This window comes from Malus sylvestris, chromosome 10, assembly GCF_916048215.2.
Source record: "Malus sylvestris chromosome 10, drMalSylv7.2, whole genome shotgun sequence".
NCBI lineage: Eukaryota > Viridiplantae > Streptophyta > Magnoliopsida > Rosales > Rosaceae > Malus > Malus sylvestris.
Window position 1 is genome coordinate 19,136,655 of NC_062269.1, and position 17,993 is coordinate 19,154,647.

The 17,993-nt window shown below is 38.1% G+C and overlaps 1 protein-coding gene across 5 annotated transcripts; it reads left to right on the forward strand.

The window, feature by feature from the left end:
• Window positions 1-34: 34 nt before the first annotated feature.
• On the forward strand, window positions 35-12,301 carry LOC126586206 (uncharacterized). Of its 5 annotated transcripts, none has more exons than XM_050250926.1 (2): window positions 35-988; window positions 12,193-12,301. In XM_050250926.1, the coding sequence occupies exons 1-2, from the start codon at window positions 522-524 to the stop codon at window positions 12,284-12,286; spliced, it is 561 nt and encodes a 186-aa protein (XP_050106883.1). In that variant the 5' UTR covers window positions 35-521; the 3' UTR covers window positions 12,287-12,301. The 5 variants fall into 5 exon arrangements, with proteins under 5 accessions (XP_050106883.1, XP_050106884.1, XP_050106886.1 ...); XM_050250927.1 differs by lacking the exon at window positions 12,193-12,301 and adding an exon at window positions 3,833-4,151 and having other exon boundaries at window positions 37-988; XM_050250929.1 differs by lacking the exon at window positions 12,193-12,301 and adding an exon at window positions 9,354-9,724 and having other exon boundaries at window positions 38-988.
• Window positions 12,302-17,993: the final 5,692 nt, after the last annotated feature.

Sequence of the window (17,993 nt, forward strand, 5' to 3'; positions counted from 1 at the left end):
GTGATGCGTATAGATTTAGGATGCTATGACAGATGGCATGAATAAGTTGATAATTGTTGTATGAGAATTAGTTGGTTGGTTAGTTATGAAGTTAGTTGGAAACTTACTACATATAGTAAACTTGTATCAGCAGCAAAACAGTCAATTAGTTGGTTATACTCTATGTGCAATCTTTGAAAAAGTAGCTAGGACTTGACATTGTTTTCAGCTTTTCGATCCTACCAATCCTTCATTGTTGTATGGCCCGCCAAACCATGTGCAAAACCATAGAAGCTCGCATTTCCAATTTGGAGTTCAAGTTCGACGAATTCAAGAGTTCACAGGACGAATTCAAGTGTACCCAAGATTTGATTCTCCTTAATTGCAATTTATCATGGCGTGCTGCAATGGTGGCTCTCATGGTGAATCTTTAGAGGCAACTCTTGGCAATCCCCAATTTCAGAATCCGATGAACCTTAACTCATGTTCGTCAAGAAACTAGGCAGAATTTCAATCACCAGCCTCGCACACCTTTCTTGAAGATGGATTTTCCACGATTCCATGAAGGCGATGATATGCTGGGGTGGATTTACAAAGCGGAACATTATTTCAATTTCTTTAACATTGATGATGCTAAGAAGGTCAAACTCGCATCTTTTCACATGGAAGGGGAATCAATTCAATGGTTTCAGTGGGCTCGATGCCTTACTAACTATCCATCTTGGGAAGAATTCGCAAATATTCTTTGCCAAGAATTTGGTCCTTCTGAAATGGAAGATTCTGCTGAAAGTCTAGTGAAATTGAGGCAAACGGGTACGCTTAGGGACTATGTTCTTGAATTCCGCAGACTCATAAATCGGACAAAAGATATTAGTCCAAGACTGCTTCGATCATGTTTCATTGGTGGGTTAAAGCCTGAATTGAGGTATGATGTTAAACTTCTCAAGCCAAAGATGTACTTGAAGCTGTTGCTTATGCTCAAGTGGATGCAAAGATCACAGAGCTTAAGGTGAAATCTCTTTACAAACTTTCTGCTATTCAACCCAATTTTCAATCTCCATTGTCAAAGATTGTTAATATTGCAAATTTGCTGGAAAATCATGTTAAGAACACCTGTTAAGAGGTTAACACCTGAGGAGGTAAATCATTGTAGACGGAATGGTTTATGTTTTCATTGCAAAGATAAGTTTGTGAAAAGAAACAGTTGTTTTTTATTGATGTTCAAGATCCTGTGATTGATAATACAAAGGAATTAGATAATGATAAACCACAAATAGCTGCTTGTGCATTTTTTGGTACCCCTGCTCCTCCTTCCATCAATACTATGAAAGATTCTGGGTTGATTAAAAATTGTCTTGTCACTATATTGATCGATTTAGGCAGTTCCCATAACTTTGTGGATTTGGGATTGGTCAAAAGGCTAAGAACACAGTTGGATAGAAAACATTTGTTTAATGTCAAGATTGTTGATGAGGGTAAAGTAGCTACAAATGGTACTTTAGCTCATGCTTCTGTCAAGATTTAGGATTTCCATTTCATCACAAATTTGCATGCTATTCCTTTGGGTGGGTGTCATATTGTATTAGGTATCCAATGGCTAAGAACACTTGGTCCTATTCTTTGGGACTTTGATAAGTTGTATATATAGTTTTCTAAGGATTCTAGGACATTTTGCATTACAAGTCCTCATACTGTTGGTAACAATTTTGAGGATATTTCATGCAAAAATTATTGCAACAAGAGACGATAGTGTCTGCAGTACTCTACCATTTAGAACCTGAATCCATATTTTTGCATCACATGGAGTCACAAACTGCAAACTCTCATTCTGTGAATCTTACAGATCAACAATAGTTAGACTTGAAACGACCTATTGGCAGAATTTGGAGTAGTGTTTCTTACACCTAGTACAATTCCTCCTCATAGAGTTCAAGACCATAGAATTCCCTTGATTGAGGTAGCACATCACCAAATAGAAGATCCTATAGATATGGGCTAGTGCAGAAAACAAAAATTGAGAAGTGTGAAGGATATTCTGGAAGCTGGATTCATAAGGGTAAGCAACAGTCCCTATTCTTCTCTTGTGATTTTAGTAAGAAAAAAGGAGGGCACATGGAGAATGTGCATGGATTATAGATGTCTTAATGGGATTATAGTTAAGCACCTTGCCCAAGAAACCAAGCATTATCAGCTTATGAGAGGGAGATGTTGGCAATCATCCATATAGTTAAAAAATGGAAATCTTATTTAGTGGGACATCATATTGTTATTCAAATTGATCACCACAGTTTGAAGTACTTTTTTGAAGGAAGGGCTCATACCCTTTTCCAACAAAATTGGGCAACCAAGTTACTTAGTTTTGACCATGACATACAATATAGGAAGGGTTGTGATAATCAGGTTGCGGATGCATTATCTAGTGTACCTTTTGATGTTGGTAGTTCTAATACCTCAGGTTCCATCAGTGCCATTTCCTATCCTTGCTCTTCTTGGTTGGATGACTTGAGAAAACACATTGAGAAAGACACTTGGATTATTTCTAAGTCTCAGCAAGTGTTACAATCTCAGTTTGTGATGCTCATATTAGCATTTTGAGGTTGAATATTGATAATTGTTTTTTAAAGTACAAGCACGGAATTGTATTGAGTCCACTGAGCTCTTGGATAAGGTCTTTTCTGAGTTTCACTCAAGTCCTGCAACTGGCTATGAAGGTTTTTTAAAGACCTACAAAAGGATTTCTAGGGCATTATATCGAAAAGGTATAAAGAAGGACATCAAGAATAATGGCTAGTTATGCTATTTGTCAGCAAAATAAGTATGAGACCTTGTCTCCCCATGGACTCTTGCAGCCATTACCAATTCCAGCTAAAGTTTGGTATGATATTTCAATAGATTTCATCACTACTCTTTCTTCCTGCAAAGGTAAAACTATGATTTGGGTAGTTGTCGATAGGTTGTCTAAATATGCACATTTCACTGCATTGAATCACCCTTACACAAATTCTCTAGTTGCTCAACTCTTTGTTGACAATATATTCAAGTTACATGGAATGCCACAGTTTATAGTGAGTGATAGAGATATAGTGTTCATGAGTAAATTTTGGAAGGAATTTTTTCAATTACAAGGTTCTGAGCTTTGTTTTAGCTCTGGTTATCACCCCCAAACAGATGGGCAAACTGAGGTTCTTAATAGGTGAAACCTATTTAAGATGCTTTTGTAGTTTACAGCTGAAAAATGGGTTTTATGGTTGTCTTGGGTAGAGTGGAGCTACAATACTAACATTCATTATGCTATTAAGATGACACCGTTTGAAGTAGTTTATGGGTATGTTCCTCCTATTGTACCTACTTATGAATCTGGCACAACTAAAGTGGACTCGATAGAGCAATGCCTGAAAGAGAGAAAAAACATCTTGTCCTTACTTAAGAGTAATTTGGCAGCTGCTTAATGTCATATGACGGTCTAGGCTAATAAAAAAAGGACTGAGAGGATACTAGTAGTTGGAGATTGGGTTTATCTCAGGTTGGTACCATACTAACACAAATCTTTGGCAGCACACCCTTTTCACATGCTTCAACCTTGTTTTTATGGCCCATTCCAGGTATTAGCTAAGGTGGGAAATGTGGCTTGTAAGATTAAACTTCCAGATCACTCTAAACTGCACCCTGTGTTCTATATGTCTTGCTTAGAGAAGCATTTGGGAGAAAATGTTCAGACCACAGTTCCCTTGCCAGTTATTACTGATACTGGTATATGATAGGATGTTCCTATTGAGATTTTAGATCGCATAATGGTAAAGAGAGGTACCTCTGCAATAACCGAAGTATTGATTCAATGGCAAAATCATTCCAGGGAGGATGCCACTTGGGAGAATTATCAAGAGTTGAAGCTGAAGTTTCCAGAAATTGTTATTCTTTGAATTGTTCAGCTTGTTGTAATTTTCTGTTTTGGTCAATTGTTGTGATTCAGTTCAATTCTTGTGAATTGTAACTTGTGTTGTTATATGTAAGTTCATTTTTAAGGGAGGGGACTATTGTTAGGATGCTATGACAGGTGCATCAATCAGTTGGTAATTATTGTATGAGAATTAATTGGTTAGTTAGTTAAGAACTTAGTTGGAAACTTACTACCTATAGTAAACTTAAAGTTACTGAATTTGGTATTCTTGTTATACTCACTGTGCAATCTCTGAAGAAGTAGTTAGGACTTAAAGTTACTGAATTTGAAATTTCATAGAGATACATTGGTTGCTATTTACCATTTTAGCATGTCAATTGTTGATTAATGTAGGTAATGAGTCTAATGACTATCAATATCTAAAAGCTAAAAGGCCTTATAATAAAATTTGGGTAGTGCTATCCACACCTCCTTTTTTACTTCTCACACTCCTATCAATTTTTAGCAGTCGGATTGAACGAATTGAAGAATATCAACAACAACAACAACAACAAAGCCTTTTCCCACTAAGTGGGGTCGGCTATATGAATCCTAGAACGCCATTGCGCTCGGTTTTGTGTCATGTCCTCCATTAGATCCAAGTACTCTAAGTCTTTTCTTAGGGTCTCTTCCAAAGTTTTCCTAGGTCTTCCTCTACCCCTTCGGCCCCGAACCTCTGTTCCGTAGTCACATCTTCGAACCGGAGCGTCAGTAGGCCTTCTTTGCACATGTCCAAACCACCGTAACTGATTTTCTCTCATCTTTCCTTCAACTTCGGCTACTCCTACTTTACCTAGGATATCCTCATTCACAATCTTCTCCTTTCTCGTGTGCCCACACATCCCACGAAGCATCCCACGAAGCATCCTTATCTCCGCTACACCCATTTTGTGTACGTGTTGATGCTTCACCGCCCAACATTCTGTGCCATACAACATCGCTGGCCTTATTGCCGTCCTATAAAATTTTCCCTTGAGCTTCAGTGACCTACGACGATCACACAACACGCCGGATGCACTCTTACACTTCATCCATCCAGATGTACGTGGTTCACCCATATTGGCTACGTCCATGAAATATAGGAGTTCTCATTAATTGTGAAGGGTTTACACAAGTACATAGGTTCAAGCTCTCTTTTAGTGAGTACAAGTGAATGATTTAGTACAAATGACATTAGGAAATATTGTGGGAGAATGATCTCGTAATCACGAAACTTCTAAGTTCCGGAGTGTGGTATCGTCTTGACTTGCCTTATCTGTCTCGTAGGTAGATGTGGCATCTTCTCTGGAAGTACTCTTCCTCCATCCAGGGGTGGTATCTTTAACTGGTGGAGATGCACAAGGTAATGTATCAATTTCACTTGAAGCTTACTTGTAGTTTCAGGCTTGGTCAAGCGCGATACAAACCATGTAGTAGGAGTCCTCCAAGTCGCCGAGCTAGGGGATCTGCTGAAAGAGGTGACAGACAAGGTAAGCAATCAGAGCTCCAAGCAATCAGTCCTAGATCAGAACTTTGATTTCGAGTTCCGGCTGATTGTTCACATTCTCCCTATCTTGCAGGCAGCATGAAGGATAAAGAGAAGAAAAATGAGAAGAGATGATATGGGATACTTTTGCTTTTGAAGAAGTAACTTTCCACAGGCTTATTCTTGAACTGGGCTGGAGGGTTTTCTGGTTTCCTCCAGAGTATAAGGCCGACTGAAGAATTTGAGGGTCAAAACAAGTCCATCAAATCTATAGTACGTTCGACCCTGTTGATATGGGATACTTTTGCTTTGGACAGAGTAATGGATGTATCGGCACGTGTGCTGTTACGCTTGTCTCCACATGCTTCCTTGTATCCTTCTCACTTGCCCTATATGTTCCTCAAGCAGATGCGGTATCTTCCCTAGAAGCATAAGATGTTGAAGATGAGTATTCGAGAGCAATGCCAGGTAAGTAATCAAGTAAGGGGTTCCAGGCAGTCAGTTCCTGACTGGAAGTTTGATTCCAAGTGCTGACTGATTGCTCTCTTTCTCCTTGTCTTGTAGGTAAGAACAAGGCCAAAGGAAAAGACAGGGAAAAAACATGATATGGGATACTCTTGCTTTTAACCCTGATGATATGAGATATTCTTGCTCTAGTATAGCTTGTTTGCAGAGATATTATCGGGGGGAAAGAAAGCTGAATATTTCGAAAGGCTTTTTTGGGAGTGCCCTCTCAGATATGAGGAAGGGTTGAGCATTTTTGCAGGTCTGCCTGTCTGTTGGGGATGGAGGTCAACATATATAGGAGTCTCCCTAACAACAAGTAGTAATGCTATTCCCTTACCCTGCTTGGTTATAACACGGTAGTGGGAGCTGCCAGCTTCACATGTTTTAACTTTGTCAGAGCACTTTGAAAAAGTGGTCTGTGGTATCTGGAAAGCTGATGTTGCGTGTAAAGATTACAGACAAACTTTATCCAAGAAGATCCGGCTCTTGAAGTTGGGAAAGTGGTGCCTCTTCGGTTTTCGAACAAGCAATCCTGTCGGAGATCTGGCTCTCGAGATTCGGAGAACGATGCCTTTTCGATTTTTGAGAAAGCCATCCTGCTAGGGGTCTGGCTCTTGAGATTCGGAGAGCGGTGTCTCTTCGATTTTTGAGAAAGTAATCATGTTGGGAGTCTGGCTCTCGAGATTCGGAGGGCGGTGCCTCTTCGATTTTGGAGCAAGCAGTCTTGTTGGGAGTGTTTTCTCGAATGTGAGAAAAGGTTGGGCATGTTTGCTAGTCTATCTTGCCACGAAGCACAGAGGTTGACACACAGGGACTTTCCAATTATCCAGCAGTGGTACTGTTCCTTTACCCTTGTGGGTAATAATATGGTAGCTAGACCTTCAAAATTTATGTGTCTAAACTTTGTTAGTGCTGTTTCTTTGCTATTCTTTTACCCTTCTTGGTCAGAGCGGTGTAGTGGGAGCTGCAAGCTTCACGTGTCTCAACTTTGTCAGAGAACTTTGGCAAAGTTATCTGTGGTACCCATGAGCTAATGTTGCGTGTGGGAAGTGGGTGATTGAACAGTAAGATTCATGTGCTTTCTACTTCACCAGAAATCTTCGACATAATGCCCATAATTTCCGCAAAGCTGACAGGTGCTGACAAGGCTGGAAAAGTAGGTGCCTCTTCGATTTCTGAGATCGGCCCTCGTGGTCTTTGAGCCGCCCAGCTTTTGAGAAAGCAAGCGCCTTTTCGATTTCTGAGATCGGCCTTCGTGGTCTTTGAGCAGCCCAACTTTTGAGAAAGCAAACGTCTCGTGGTCTCTGAGCAGCCCAGCTTTTGAGAAAGCAAACGCCTCTTCGATTTCTGAAGCTCCGTCGAGTGCAGATTTTTATAGAGGCTGGCATTAAGTTCCAAAGCACACTTGAATCTCCACCAGTAGAAGCTCCATTCTTGCACTTCTAAGATCTTGATTTGTCCGACCTCTTCTCTCTTCAACACCTTTGAAAATGTCTGGCCCCTCCGACCGTCGTTTTGACTTGAACCTTGTTGAAGAGGCAGCCACGCCTTCTCCAAACAACATATGGCGCCCATCCTTCGTCTCCCCTACTGGTCCTCTTACTGTTGGGGATTCCGTGATGAAGAATGATATGATCGCTGCGGTAGTGGCCAGGAACCTTCTCACTCCCAAAGATAACAGACTACTTTCCAAACGGTCTGATGAGTTGGCTGTTAAGGATTCTCTGGCTCTCAGTGTTCAGTGTGCAGGTTCTGTGTCTAACATGGCCCAACGCCTATTTGCTCGAACCCGCCAAGTTGAATCATTGGCGGCTGAAGTGATGAGTCTCAAACAGGAGATTAGAGGGCTCAAGCATGAGAATAAACAATTGCACCGGCTCGCACATGACTATGCTACAAACATGAAGAGGAAGCTTGACCAGATGAAGGAATCTGATAGTCAGGTTTTACTTGATCATCAGAGATTTGTGGGTTTGTTCCAAAGGCATTTATTGCCTTCGTCTTCTGGGGTTGTACCGCGTAATGAAGCTCCAAATGATCAACCTCTGCTGCCTCCTCCTTCTAGGGTTCTGTCCAGTACTGAGGCTCAAAATGATCCCCCTCCAGTGCCTGCTCTTTCTGGGGCTCTACCGACTACTGAGACTTCTCCTAAGCAACCTTTGTGAAGGCTCCCTCTTGTTTGTTTATTTTGACTCATGTATATGTACATATTTGTGACTTATCGGGGATATCAATAAATAGCTTTCCTTCATTCCAACGTATTGTGTTGAATACACCAAAGCCTTCTTCGCTAAGTTCTCTGAATTTTCTTTTGTTGAAGCTTGTATGTTGAAGCTTTGTGAGTGGAGCATGTAGGTTGAGGTAGTATTCCCTTAATTTCCCGAGTGAGGAAAACTTCTCGGATTGAGACTTGGAAAATCCAAGTCACTGAGTGGGATCGGCTATATGAATCTTTGAACGCCATTGTACTCGGTCCTGTGTCATGTCCTCCGTTAGATCCAAGTACTCTAAGTCTTTTCTTAGAGTCTCTTCCAAAGTTTTCCTAGGTCTTCCTCTACCCCTTCGGCCCTGAACCTCTGTCCCATAGTCGCATCTTCTAATCGGAGCGTCAATAGGCCTTCTTTGCACATGTCCAAACCACCGTAACCGATTTTCTCTCATCTTTCCTTCAATTTCGGCTACTCCTACTTTACCCCGGATATCCTCATTCCTAATCTTATCCTTTCTTGTGTGTCCACACATCCAACGAAGCATCCTCATCTCCGCTACACCCATTTTGTGTACATGTTGATGCTTCACCGCCCAACATTCTGTGCCATACAGCATCGCCGGCCTTATTGCCGTCCTATAAAATTTTCCCTTGAGCTTCAGTGGCATACGACGGTCACACAATACGCCGGATGCACTCTTCCACTTTATCCATCCAGCTTGTATTCTATGGTTGAGATCTCCATCTAATTCTCCGTTCTTTTGCAAGATAGATCCTAGGTAACGAAAACGATCGCTCTTTGGTATTTCTTGATCTCCGATCCTCACCCCTAACTCGTTTTGGCCTCCATTTGCACGAACGAATTGAAGAATATCAATGATAAAAATTTAATAAAGGTGTGTGGGAAGTAGAAAAGAGAGTTATATTCCCCCCATTGGTTATAACTTGCTAAAACCGCAATTTGGGCGGTCTCACTTACCGTTCTAAATTTGAGATTTTGATTTAATTAGTCTAGAATAATGATTATCAGTTTCACTTGAGCTTTGATATTTTTCAATTGGAATAGCTTGAAACAATTCTAATAGCTAAGATTCAGCTTACATACCAAGGTTTCGGACTAGAAAAATGCCAATTACAATCAATATGCACTAACATTTACAATTATTTCAAATAGTGTCGTAGCTAGTTATATTAATGCTTTTGCATCGGAAACTCACATGCGGCGAGCTATAATGATTGAATTTTTAGTTTTTCAGATTCAAGTTATTTTGATTTTGGAGTGCTGGTTCAGTCCTCTTATGTGGTGTTTCTTCATTGAGTTTGGTGATAGATGATATCAAGCTTTGGCTACGTTCCTTCGCTACTTCTCATGTTTGTCATGCCCACAAGTTTGTCATAGTAACTATTGGGTTGGCCAAGTTGACTTTACTTTTGAGTCTTTTATTTTTAAGGATGCTACAAATTTAATCTAGGATGCTCTTTTTAAAGTTCATATCTTTTCTCAACGTTCTAATAAAGCCATTATTGTTTGACTAAAAAAAAAGAAGAGAATTCTTTGAATTGTAATATATTCTTCTCAATAAGAGGTATTTAAAGGTGTACAACCGTAACATAAATGGAAATAGAACTAATTACAAGTGATTACATGAGAATACATGGGATTACATATTAATTAGGGATCCTACCTAAAATAAAAAAGTCAACACTCTCCCTCAAGTTGGTGCATATATGCTGCTCATGCCCAACTTGTGTAAGAAACTTGAAAACTTGTGACTTGAAAACTGATCTTCTGTTCTTATCGTCGGTACTTCAATTATTTTTCCTTCCAATTTTTCTTGGATGAAGAACCGGTCAACTTCAACATGCTTTGTTCTATCATGTTGTACCAGATTATGTGCAATGTCACGGACATCTTTATTATCACTACATAATTTCATGGGCTTATCATGTTGTATACCCAAATCACTTAGTAGAAGCTTAAGCCATAAAATTTCTCAAATCCCTAAAGCCATACCTCTGTATTCGGCTTCTGCACTAGAACGGGCAACCACATTCTGTTTCTTACTTCTCCATGTAACCAAGTTACCCCCAACAAATGTAAAGCAACCTGATGTTGAGCACCTATCACCAATCGAACCTACCCAGTCTGCATCAGTATAACCTTCAACACTAAGGTGATTATTCATTTTCAACAAAATTCCTTTACCCGGACTTCCCTTCAAATATCACAATATTCTCATCACGGCATTCATATGTTATTCTCCAGGATCATGCATGTATTGATTCATTACACTCAAGGCATACGCAAGGTTCGTTCTTGTGTGTCCAAATACATCAAATGGCCTACTAACCTTTGGTATCTTCCTTTGTCAACTGGTACTTGATTAGGATCAACACTAAGTTTCAATCCTTCTTCTAATGGTGTAGCTACTGGCTGACAAGCTGACATGCCAGTTTCGTGCAACAAATCAATAATATACTTCATTTGAGACAAGAAAATTCCAGAACTGCTTCTCGATACCTTAATCCCTAAAAAATATTTCAGGGATCCAAGGTCATTCGTTTCAAATTCTGTAGACAAGTATCTTTGCAAGGTTGCACGTTCTTCTAGATCATTACCTGTTACCACCATATCGTTTACATACACAATAAGTGCAGTAAGCTTCCCATTCTATCTTTTCAGGAACAAAGTATGATTAGAGTTACTTTGTCTGTAACTGATAACTTATATATTTCATGCATTTATACCATTTATTTCTAGTCTCTTTGTGATGTTTTGAGTTAAACTGGTTGCATTTGATCTTATTTTGTGTTAGTGTGCAGTTACATGTACTTTAGGATCAATTTGAAGGCAAAAGAAGTGAAAACATGCCATTTTTGGGGTTGACCCTTATTCAAACTTGGAAAGAAGTTTAGTGGCCTGTTTTGAAGCCCAAATAAAGAATCCAAGACAAATTTGGCTTGTTAGAAGACCAGGAACATAATGGAAAAGGAATTGGGATATCAAGCTTGATTTGGAGGTGCCAAATAAGGCAAAAAAAATGCAAAATAAAGGCTAAGTCGCTGGGATCACTTTGGAATATCTTGCAGCCCCATTTAGCATATAAATACTAGGGTTTCATATCACTTTTACACAAGCCCCCCATGGGGTTGCCCAGAGCTCTCTCTTCTTTCTTTAACCTTTCTTCTAGAAACAAAACCCTATTTCCCTTCCCCATTCGCTGCCACCGAAGAAACCAAGCAGCCACACTGTTCTTGAAGGATTTCCATATCACAATTGCTTCAAGGGGTTTCTTCTATGAATTTAATTTCATTCATGTTGTTCTTGATATTTATATATTTTGTAAGCATGTTGTGTAATTAAGTTCATAGCTGGGGATTTCGATGTAGCCTTGCAAATTTATTGTATGTTATTAAGTTAAAGTATTCGATTCATCAGTCTGTTTTCTTATTTCATTCACTGATTTTATAGTTTAATTTGTTTGTTTATCTTAGTGTTTGATCACCATTAGGGTTTCTTACAGATTATTTGATCAAGATTATAGTACACATCATGCTTAATCTTGGTATACATGTGAATGAATGAAGAAACTGCTATACATACATCCTGCCATGTGATTTCTTTGGTTTTTTGAAGTTGTCTTGTTCTTAATGGATTCTTAGTTGGTAATCTAAGTTGAACATCACAACTAGGTTACAGATTAGGAGTACTTGATCACACCCACACATCAAATGGATGATCATAAATGAGTAAAACGAACCCTAGTTGCAAATGGGAGAGTTGAATGCGTTTTGACTTAATTTTCATGGAATTGGCTTGTAATGGTGAAATCGGTATCCCTAGTTCCATTCCCATTATTTTTGAATCAACCTATCATTTATCTTTATCTTTCTTGCATTTTAAAGTTATTTAAGTTTTCAATTGAAAAATCTAAATCCAGTTTGCATTTTCATTGTTTAGTTAGGGTTCACATAAAGCTAGTAATTTGTAGAGGTCTAATCAGTCCTTGTGATTCGACACCCTTACTTGTGCCATTATACTATCCTTATATTTTCACTTGAAAGGAACACAACAGTAACCAAATGCTCTCATAGATTTTGTGAATCTTCCAAACCATGCTCGAGGGGACTGCTTCAAGTCATACAAGGATTTCTTCAACATGCACACCTTTCTTTTGTATTTATTTAGAGCATTACATCTAGGTGGAAGATACATATAAATATCTTCTGTCAAATCTCCATGCAAGAAGGCATTCTTCACATCGAACTGCTGTAAAAGCCAATCAAGATTTGCAGCCAAGGACAACAAAACACGAACTGTGTTGATCTTGGCCACATGAGCAAATGTATCTGTATAGTCAATTCCATATTTTTTTAGTGTATCCTTTTGCTACCAGTCTTGCCTTGAAACGATCCACTATCCCATAAACTTTATAGTTCATAGTATAAACCCATTCACATCCCATAAGTTTCTTATTAGTTGGCAAGTCTGTGATCTCTTAGGTAGCATTCTTCTTCAAAGACTTCAACTCTTCATTCATTGCTGCTTGCCAACGTGGATTAGCTAAAGCCTCCTACACACTGTTTCTTACGTTATGCAACCTTATTTTGTTGTGGAGTATATGGGCATGTGGTTTGATGAACAATGCCATGATGATTGAGAAAGGCACGAAGGTCAGAGTTAACATATCATCACCATTATCACTCTTAAGAACCTGTATGTGTGACTTATATTGTACTTGTATCATTTTATAAAACTGCTAAAACAAAAAAGGAACTTCACTTTTGGACTTCATTGAACAGACCTAAGTCATACGTGTGCAATTATCAATAAATGTAACGAACCAATGAGCACCACCAAAAGTAGCAGTTTTAGATGGCCCCTAAACATCAAAATGAATTATAATAAATGGAACTGAACTTTTACTCATATTGGACCGAAATGAAGTACGATGGCTTTTAGCCATTTCATAAACACCACATTTAAAGCTAGAAACATCATACTTAACAAATAGGCTAGGAAACAACCTTCATAAATAGCCGAAAGAAGCATGTCCAAGTCGATGATGCCACAACCAAACCTCTGAAGCTTTATCCCTCTCCCCATGAGATCATTCCACGGCAAGAGCTTGAGTCAAATTTTAAGAACTGTTCGATGTCAACTCCAAGTAGTAGAGCTTTCCCCTCCTAATACCATAACTAATCGTCATGCGAGTCCGAAAGTCCTTAAAAACACAAAAGGAAGGCCAAAAAATAACAAGGCAATGTTGGGCGATAGTTATTTGAGCAACATATAATAAATTATAGTCAAGGGAAGGAACAACAAGTACGGAGTCAAGATTCAGGGTATCAGAGAAGGAGATATCGTTTTCCCCAATAATGGGGATAATATTACCATTGGCAACACTAACTATAGTATTGGTGGATGGTTTTAAGGTTTGTACATGTCTAGAATCACAAGTCATATGTTCAATAGTACCAAAATCAATTATCCATGTACTATTCATAACAGATACAGAAACTTTTAAAACCTTACCATCATTACCTGTATGGTCAGAATTTACCTTAGCTTTGGCAACCAATGCATGCAACTTGAACCAGTCACGATTTATCCCACAAGTTTGGCCTACCATTGCTCTGGGTGCAACGTGAGTAACTGATTAATAAAGCCCAAGCCCAAATAAACCACGCCCACGCTCGGTTGCAATCAGGTTGGTCGAAGAAGGAAAAAAAAAAGCCTAATAACCAACCAATTCTTTTCTCAACCATGGACTTTTGATTCCCTTTTTCTTTTCCTTTCTTTTTCTTTTTCTTTTTCCTTTTGTTGAAACAACAACAGTGGTGTGGGTGATTCAAGCCTTCACACTGAAAAGACAGCAAGAACAATAGCAATAGTGTTCAAAGCGAGTTGTAGCAATGGTGATGTTGGGTTCTTCGCGGCTGACAGAAGTCAGTCAGGCAAGATAGTTTAATGCGGATACATATCAAATCTTGGGGTTGCAGGTGGGTAAGTCGAATCTGGTGTAAGAACGACAAATTCATACTGAGTTTAGGGATTTTGGGCACGATGGGACAACAGTTGCGGTGGGGTCGTGGTCTGGTGCTAACGGGTCGAGCTGTAGTGATACGGGGTAGCAGGTCTGGTTCATCACACAACGGAGTGAATCGATTCAGTATATTCAGGTTAGCAACGACGGCATCGCTTGTTGTTCGTTTCAAATTCAGAGAGGGTAGCAACGACAACAGTCGCTTGCTGATCGAGGGATAACAATGACGATAATCACTTGCTAATCAAGGAAGGTGAACCAAACATGGCTGAGCCGCGACAGTGCTATCCAGCTAGGGTTTTTTTTTGTTTTTGTTTTTTGACCTGACTATGGTGCCAAGAAGAGAATGCTTTGAATTGTAATATATTCTTCTCAATAAGAGGTATTTAAAGGTGTACAACCCTAACATAAATGGAAATAGAACTAATTACAAGTGATTACATGAGAATACACGGGATTACATATCAATTAGGGATCCTACCTAAAATACAAAAGTCAACAAAAAATCCCTTCCACGCTCTTACTCAACAACAATTATGGGCAATTCTTTTTATTCTTTTCTTTTAAGTTTTATTAACATTAAGGAGGGGAAGGGGGGGGGGGGGAGAATTCGAAACCATTACAATAATTCAGAGGAGGCGAGAAGATTCAAAACTATTACAATAATTCAATATTACTCTTCCTTGTAATAATAATAGATTTTTAACTGCAATATAGTCGAAGCTTAAAGAAGAAAGGCCACTGTACGTACAGTCTATACTTGCAAGTGTTGGTTCTTCAGTTGACACGGTTGTATAACTTGTACTACAAGAAATATCAAACTTCGATCCCATAAAGCATAGAGATTGTCACGATGTTAGCATTTCAAATATGTCAATGACATTTGACAATGGGCACTAACACACTCTGGGCAAGGGTCGCTGAACGTAACACAAGATTTATAAACAAGCTTAGTTTGCTTAGTTTATTTATTATGGACTAGCTAGGGGAAACCTAATTTTTTTTAACAAATGATGTGGTTCAAATTCGTATTTGGCAATAATCGAACTTAAGACCTCTTACTTACAAGCAGTGGCGAAGCTACGTGAGTGCGAGGATATAATCTTTAAAATAGATTTTTCTTTTGGGTTTGGAAGTAAATGAAGTCTTAGTCTTGTAATATTCTTTGCCATGATATAATCTTTAAAATTAGATATATTTATCCTTCATTTTCTTTCTTTTTTACTGGGGGATCAAAGGATTAGAGATAATCTAATATTTTATACTTAAAATAGCACAATAAACCAAAGAATGACCTTAATTATGTACCAGATATTTTATGAACAATGTTAAACTATATAATTAACACGGTTTCTCTAGAGGACGCAGAAACTAAAAAACGACCTTATGAAAACTTGGGTCCAATCAATCGGGAAAGAAGGGCGGGTGTGAATTAGTGTTGACGGAGAAGTGAGGAGTCATGTTTGATGCCCACCGATGGCACCAAAAGGAAATTATGGTTCATATTCTTCTCACGGTTATGATATGAGGGAGGAAGATAAAAAAGTAGGAAAAGAATGGAAGGAGTTGACAGTTGTTGATGACATGGGGATAAATTTTGGCGGAAGTTTGATTTGGATTCGCTGGAAATAATGGTGAGGTGCAATGGTGTGGTGGGTTTAGTGTTATTGGGTGTAGACAGAAAAACACCCATTTTTATTTTCTTTTTCTTATTTATTAAGGGCAAATTTGAGAGTTTGTTGGACATAATTGTTAAGTTGGGTGTAGAGATAAAACAAAGGGGTTCAAATAAAATTTTCCTTTGTGTAATCAACATGGATCTCTTATCTCTTGCTAATATTATTAGAATCAACTTTTCTTGTTAACTGTAAAGGGAAAGCCCAGAGGATGAGAGTCCATCCTTTGTGAGTATAAATGAAGTGTTGTTGTGGAAAGTATGGATATTGTACATAATTAGGCTACTTCTTATATTATCAATTGTTTTATGGTGAAAGAATAACTTCCTTCATTAAGTATTAACCTTACTAATCAAACTTTAAACTTTACAGCTAAAATTGGTTATTCACACATATTTGTAGTTCTCTTCAGTTTAATTAGCTAGTGGGTGCTTACATAAAATCATGTAGGGTTTAGGGTTTAAGGGTTAAGGGTTAAGGGTTTTGATGAGACTATTTTTCTCTTAAGTATATTTTATTTAAGGATTCAAAGAGGAACTTTAATCCTCTTTTTAAAGTGAGTTAAATGATTAATCACATCATAGCCTCACTAAGAATCACGTTCTGAGATGCTTTTTTCCATCGACCATACAGCACATAGCTAGCCATGAACAGATTCCATGAAATTGAAGCATTAGGTATACTCAAAAGATGCAACAGCCAATGAATATATGATCATCTCCTAGAGATTTATAAATCTCTATACAACCTATAAAGATATGTTTGCTTAGTTTTTCGGTATTCTATATATTTTCTCCTAGAGATTTATAAATCTCTATACAACCTATAAAGATATGTTTGCTTAGTTTTTCGGTATTCTATATATTTTTTTTCATACAATGATATATTTACACTAAGGGGTGAGAGAACAAATTGCTATCAAACTCACCATCTACAAGATTCGAACCTAAGACTTCTACTATAGGAATAGTAACATTAGACCCTAATACTAAATAGCAACAACTTTTGTTCAATTTGAAGTCGGGACTTCCTCCGACTAACTAGCTACAGATGGGTGCAAGCCTGACCAAATAATAGCTCATGATTATGATTACAGTCATAGAGATAATACAATTATTAACAAAGAGGCACTAACAAATTGCAGAATTCCTTATTTAGGAGTCTTAATCCCTCTTCATTGTCGTCAAGGGCCACTAATTATTTTCGTTTGGATATAAAATTTAGCTACTCTAAGTGCAAAACTCAGCATATTGTCCAGCTCATTTCACTTCCTTTCTTTAGATTGCAATACTTCAGCACTGATGTCACGAGATCATGTATCTCAGTGGTCCTAAAATGTCCTGGCAAAATAGAAAATTAAGCATTATCCACTACTGAATAATTTCCACTGTTTTCTTCAACATTATATGTTATGCATACAAGGAACGCATTTGTAATTAATAATTATTTAATTGTGGAATAATTTTAAAACGTTTTGTGGATTGGGGTTTTCAAATTATATATTCCTTCTAGAAATTAAAAGTATAATTCAGATTTAGTTTTCTGTCACTATTGTGAAAAAGGCTTTGCCCAACAAAATCGTCATTCGTTGCGCATAATTAGTTGGGCAAAGTTCAACATATTAGTTGGGCAAAGTTCAACATGCTAAGGTTATGAAATTTAACACTTTGTCGTGCAAGGGTATTATGCGCGACGACTTTGTTCGTCACCCGAAGCTTTACGCGATGAAATTGTTCATCGCAATAATGTTTGCGTGATGAAATTTTCGCCACACAATTGAATTTTGAAATTTCTTTTTAATTGATGTTTTGTTGTGCGATGATTTGTTAGTCACACAAAAGTCTGAGTGACGAAATAATTTTTTGCGCAAAGCTTTTAAATCTTTTTTAAAATTAATTTAATTAAAATTTGTAATTAAATTAATTTGACATATTTAAAATATAATATATATGAAAAAGAATGACCAAATTAAATATATTTATATTAAATCACAATCCTAATACAAATTAAGCATTTACTGTGGTGGTGGTGGGTGGGAATATGCTCGCGATGGCACCGGAAACTCAGTGCTCGACAACTTGATCCTAAGCGATCTTTCACTCACCATACCGCTTCTTGAAGATGTCATCGATGTAGATGATCATGTCGGGATCGAGCTCTTCAACATCAAAGT